At 34.4% G+C, this 6000-nt stretch overlaps 1 protein-coding gene across 1 annotated transcript; it reads right to left on the bottom strand.

Annotated features, from left to right (window-relative positions):
* Nucleotides 1-1760: 1760 nt before the first annotated feature.
* On the bottom strand, nt 1761-2108 carry LOC127093614 (cyclin-A1-1-like). The gene has a single exon (XM_051032557.1). The coding sequence runs from the start codon at nt 2106-2108 to the stop codon at nt 1761-1763; it is 348 nt and encodes a 115-aa protein (XP_050888514.1).
* Nucleotides 2109-6000: the final 3892 nt, after the last annotated feature.

The raw sequence follows: 6000 nt of genomic DNA, 5'->3' as shown, positions 1-6000 counted from the left end.
AGCTCAGATTGGGATGTTTTCTGATGGAACATAGAGATCTCAGATGTGGAATCTATCTTCAAGCTTGGCTCTAAAAACGGGACAGTGGAAAGTTGGAAGGAATCTGATGGAAATCTTGGGTGGACATTTTCCTTCACTCTCTGAGAAACCGTCTCCTAAAGGATGGAAGCATATGAGAGACATGTGCAGTAGAATATGCGCCTCCTGGGATTTCAGCAAAAGACATTTGAAACTGAGCTCGAGGTGCTTTACTGGGAGCAAAACCACCAGCAAAAACATTAGGAGCTTCGGTGGCAAGCACCATATCAAATACACGGCTTTGGCGTTCCCCTAGAGCTTCCTTAAGCAGGCGCAGACAGGTTATAAACATTCGCATAATGCATCTGGCATAGTTCAAAGACACTAGACTTGACTGATTATTGGCAGAAGAATAATCAGGCATTTTGGCTAAGGTTGGATCCACACTGCCAACAATTGCATAAACCGTATACAAGACCAAAGAGGGATCCCCTTCTTGAGCAGCACCGCCCCCTTTGCCTGTTTGCTGATAACCGGACCAAGATCCGTATCAGGTTCAGTTCCAACATTTACTTTAAGAGCTTTCGCACGCTCTATGATTTTTGTTTCCCATTCTTTGGAGCCTCCCACAAAAAACAACTGTGCCGAGAAGAATTTCAGCTCCTGCTGCAACAAGAGATTTTGCAATTGCCCATCTGTACCCATTATCATCCACCACGCCGGTAATAAAAGCTCTTTTACCTTTCAAATTAATTGGTAATCCTGAAATTTGGCTTGTTTCATGGTTTTGCCTTGCCCTTTGTTGTTTGTTGCAGGTAGAGGTAATGACAAGTACATGAATGGATCAAATGTCACAGAGACCTTCCTACAAACAGGACAAACTAATGTTGATTTATATTGGCCTTGGCACACGTCAACAATGACTGAATCATTGCGAGCCAGATGATAATGCCAATACGTTGTTTTCACTTCGCTTTGCTTTGTTTTCTTCCACAGAGTGCCAAACATCCAAATGCGCCTACCAGCCTTGTTTCAACGGAATATTTCCCATCAGGTGCATTTAAACCCTTTAGCTTCTCATTAACCTTCCTTTCTAGTTCAAATACTCTTTCGCATAACCATACATACAAGATGCTAAATGATGCTAAATTTTGTTGACAAATTGGCTTTGACCACTCCATCTTTGTACTTTTCAATGCAGGAACAAAAGAATCACTAATCATCTTGAAGAAATTAAGCTTCATTATGCTATCAGCAAATCCTGCAGCAGAAGCAATGGTTTCGGTTTTCTCACGTTAACGTTGCACTGCATAATGTACCATCACCCGGGGATTTTGAAACTGCAGCAGCAGCACCAGATGATTCGGAGCTTAGGAAAGTGTGGCCTCCCATAACAACATGCTATCTTCAAGAGGATTGAGTTCATCTGGACTATTAATATCAATTCCATTCTCTAGAAGTGGCAGTAGAATATTGTAGCTTGACTTCGGTACCAATGATGCTCTAGATATCACTTCTCGTAACACAAGATGAGCAGCTGATTTAAAAGAGAAATTGAATGACAGTTGCTAATAGAGCATAACTGGTTTGTATGTTTCGATTCCAAACTGTAATTGTAATCTTTTCTCAAAATGTCAATTTAGTTGTTTGACGAATATATCGCTTCGACAGTCAATTGCAGATTCTGTTCAAGAATGTTCAATTCAATGTTTTGCTATCACTTTTTGTAATTATATGTGGCTTCAGTTGTGAAATACTTCTACTGGTATTGATGGAGGACAATACTTCTTTGCCACAAACTTGAACTTATGCTCACTGTATTTCTCTCTGATAGCAGTAATGGAAGGTGAATTATGATAGCCATTGCAGTACAACAGATGCAGTCCCTTAACACACTCACGCAATTCTGATTCTTGATAGCCTGTGTAATAATGCCTTAGCATGGAATTCCCAGGTTTCTCGCTAGGAAGTAGTATATATTTAGCCAAGAAGGCAGCTGATGCAGCTATTAGTGACGAGGTGTGCTTAAGCATATCATACTCTATAAGTGATAACTCTGCTAGATAGTCGGCCAAATACTCCAACTGCATCAGAGGAACCTAGAGCCACTACGGTGTTACTAGGAGGAATGAAAGTTACTAGGAGGAATGAAAGTTAGCTTGAGTTAATTGTTGGAAAGAGAATGGATTTGGATGTGAAATGGATATGAAATGGATTTTGGATTTTGATTATAAAAATGGATGTGGATTTTTAGGAATAATCCAATATTAGTTTGAATATCAATTTAATTAATAATAACAAATCAGCAAAAACCAAATAAAAAAAACAAATTAATCTATAATTCATTTAAAATTACTTGGATATCCACTCTAACATTCATTTGGAAATTAAAATCGATTAGAGTTTGAATCATTAGTAAAATAAACAATTATGATTAAATTGACGATTGGAATTAAACTTAATTCGAAATTAAAATAAAAAATAAAAAAATAAGATATTAAAATCCATTTTATAATCAAAAGCACCATGATCAAAAAGGCATAGACAATGACCAATGTGTAACAAAAATATGGATTTGGGGATGAATGTATGCAAATGAACCTTAGGCCAAGTGCCAAACAAAAATGAAAAAATGAAAAAAATTCAGGGTCAAAATCGGGGTATGACACATGGCTTCTCCCTTTACCTCACTTTGGTATGTTGTTAGAATAACTCTTAAATACATTAGTGACACAATTAACTTTCATCTATTTCTTATCCTATCTAATGCTTAAAACAAGTTTTCTATTAAGCCAACACTAGCACTGATTGGGTTAGTGACATTGATCATAAAATATCAACTTCTGGTTTGTGCATTTTCTTTGGTACAAACTTGGTTTCCTGAAGTTCCAGGAAGTAATTTGTAGTTGACAGATCAAGTGCAGAGGCTGAGTATAAGGCTTTTGCACACACCATTTCTTTACATATATGGTAAGAATATATCCTATTTGAATTCTACATTCACTTTCTCCCTCCCACTTTGCTATGTGATAATCCCAGTGCTATTTCCTTGTCACATAACATTGTTCTTCATGCCCAAATAAAGCATATTGATCTAGACATTCATTTTATCAAAGAAAATGTATACTCTAAGAAGTTGCTTATCCAACACATTCTTGCTTTTCTACAAATAGTTGACACACTCATCAATTCTCTAGGAAACACAACTTTTTGGGATCTCAAGGTTAATCTCATAGTTGGATTACAACCACCCTGATCTTTAGGGGGAGTATTACATGTATTAGTCTTAGAAACTTATTAGGCTAGAACTTAGTTAAACTATAAACATGTATCTTAGCTTTGGTTATTTTGTTATGATTGTTAGATTTTGGTTGAAGTTGACTATGAGTTTGTTACAAATCAACCAACTTACAAACTCATTTATATATTGGAATTCTAGATCAATTGTAAATTTAAACTTTTGAATAAATGGAAAAAATAAATAAGAGATTCATAGTAAAATTTCTCAGCCTCAACATTGATAAATATACTTACTTTTATGTTTTCTTCTTTATCATATTACAATCATATATTGCATCCTTACATGACATTGATGACATATTAACTCATTACTATGTGGCACCAAAGTATGATGTGGCTATTGACATTGTAATTCGAATTGCATGGAAGTTTGATTGTGTTGCAAGTAAATGATTTGCAACACAAGCAAACTTTCACAACCTGACAATTTTAAAATTTAGTTAGTAATTTTTCTCTCTATATAAACTCTTGCTAATTGTTGTATTCTATCTATATCACTAATTCCAAGCTCTCTTCCCTAATTAAATCTTGCACCTCTCTAAATTTCATCACTCCTTTCTTATGTTTATTAACTCGTGAATTAAGAAATCTCAATAAATTGGTATCAAGAGCACCTATTTGAACCAAGCTTCTATCAATTTAAAATGGAAGCACAACATCTAATCAATTCATTGCAAATTTACCATTGTTAAAAAAAGGAACAATATGATAGATAACATGCTCAAATGAAGGCCATATTATGATTTCAAGATGTTCTTGTAATCATGAATGATGGATTGGCTAGATTGGAAACCAATGTAAATGAGGCACATAAAGATGTTAATTGTGAATTGAGCAATAAATATGGGAAATATATGTTTTTGATCTGTCAATGTTTGGATCCAAACATCTTAGGAAGAACTCCCTCCGTTCTCAAATATAAGCAACAAAAAAATTCAATGGTCTTAAATATAAGAAAATATCACCTATAATTATTACATTCAATGTCATCATTCCAAATATACCCTTTCTTTTTTCACATTTCTATGTTTTTAACGATTTCCAAGATAAAAAGTAGGGGTACAATTAGAAAGAATGTAAGACTTAAATGCATTTAGACATTTTTCTTAAAGGGTAAGATTTTTTGTAAAGTTGTTTATATACGAGACCGGAGGGAGTATCATATATGAAGAAATGACTAAGGGTGCAAGGGATACCCTCAAGAAGCTGTATGGAGGTGATGAGACATTGAAGAATGTGAAGTTATAATCTTTGAGGAAGAAATATGAGAACACACAAATGAATGACAATGACGAAATTGCAGATTTCTTCTCAAGGTTGGTGTTTCTAACCAATTAGTTGAAGTCATGGGGTGAGAAGATCACTGAATTGTAAAAGGTTAAGAAAGTCTGAAGAGCCTTAACTGCCAAATTTGACCATATAGTCGTGGAAATTAAAGAATCAACTAACATGTTTGAGATGAAGCTTAAGAGTTGAAAGCATCATTGAAGGCTCGTGAGTTAAGTTTAAGGCATAGGAATTTCGAGAAGGTCATATAAAAATCTTGACATGCCAAGTTCTTCAAGAAGATGAAAAAAACATGCATCAGAGATCAACAAAAAGAAAAGAAAAGTGGAAGAAGAAGAAATGGCATGACGAAGATGCTGAAAAGGAATTCTAAGATTCAAGGAGATACAAGAAATAATGATGCATATCACAACAATAAATTCAAAAAGAAAGTGAATATGAAGGAATTACAATGTTATTGTTGCCATGAGTTTGACCACTATGTATGAGATTTCTACATCAATAAAGAATCCAATGTTAGTAATAAAAAAAGAAGTGCAATTTACACATGCAATAATTATTCTGATGAGGTCACACTGATGACTAATACACATTTTTCACAAGATAAAACTAATGTATGATATCTTGACACAAGTGGCAATAATCACATGACAGGAAACAAAGAATTGTTTACCAAGCTTGATAAATTAGTGAGAAATGCAACTAAATATGGTGATAATAGAAAAGTTACATACGAGGGTATATGAAACATTCTTATGTAGAAGAGGGATGAACAATAAGTAATCATAAGTGACGTGTTATATGGAAAGTAATCTGGTAAGCTTAAGACAATTGCTTGTTAAGAGCTATACCATAAGGATATAAGACAAGGATTTAATGGAGTTTGATGCAAGTTACAAGCTAATTTTGAATGCACCTCTGTCAAACAAAACTTCCAAAGTCATGACCAAAATACTTGACCAACAATGCCTTGCAACAACCACTATTGAGGATTAAAATTGGATTTGGCATTAGACATATGGCCACCCGAATTTCAACAATTTGAGTTTAATGCATATGAAGAAAATGGTGCATGTTCTTCCTTGAATCAAAATGCCAAAGCAGTTATGTAAAAAGTTATGTGTAGCCAACCAAACAAGGAAGTCATTCAATCATGACTTTCCTATGAAGTAAAAATAGAAGTTGAACATTATCCACTCAGATGTATGTAGGCCATTTTAAGTAAAGTCAATGTGAGGTAATTGTTATTTTATAAAATTCATAGATGAATTCACTAGGTACATATGGATTTACTTGATGGAGAAGAAAAGTGAACTATTCACTCAATTCAGAAAACTTAAGTTGCTAGTTCAAAAACAGGTTGAATGTGACATCAAGAGATTGAGAATTGATGAA

This window comes from Lathyrus oleraceus, chromosome 6, assembly GCF_024323335.1.
Source record: "Lathyrus oleraceus cultivar Zhongwan6 chromosome 6, CAAS_Psat_ZW6_1.0, whole genome shotgun sequence".
Classification (NCBI taxonomy): domain Eukaryota; kingdom Viridiplantae; phylum Streptophyta; class Magnoliopsida; order Fabales; family Fabaceae; genus Lathyrus; species Lathyrus oleraceus.
This window is presented reverse-complemented; position numbering and strand designations above follow the sequence as displayed.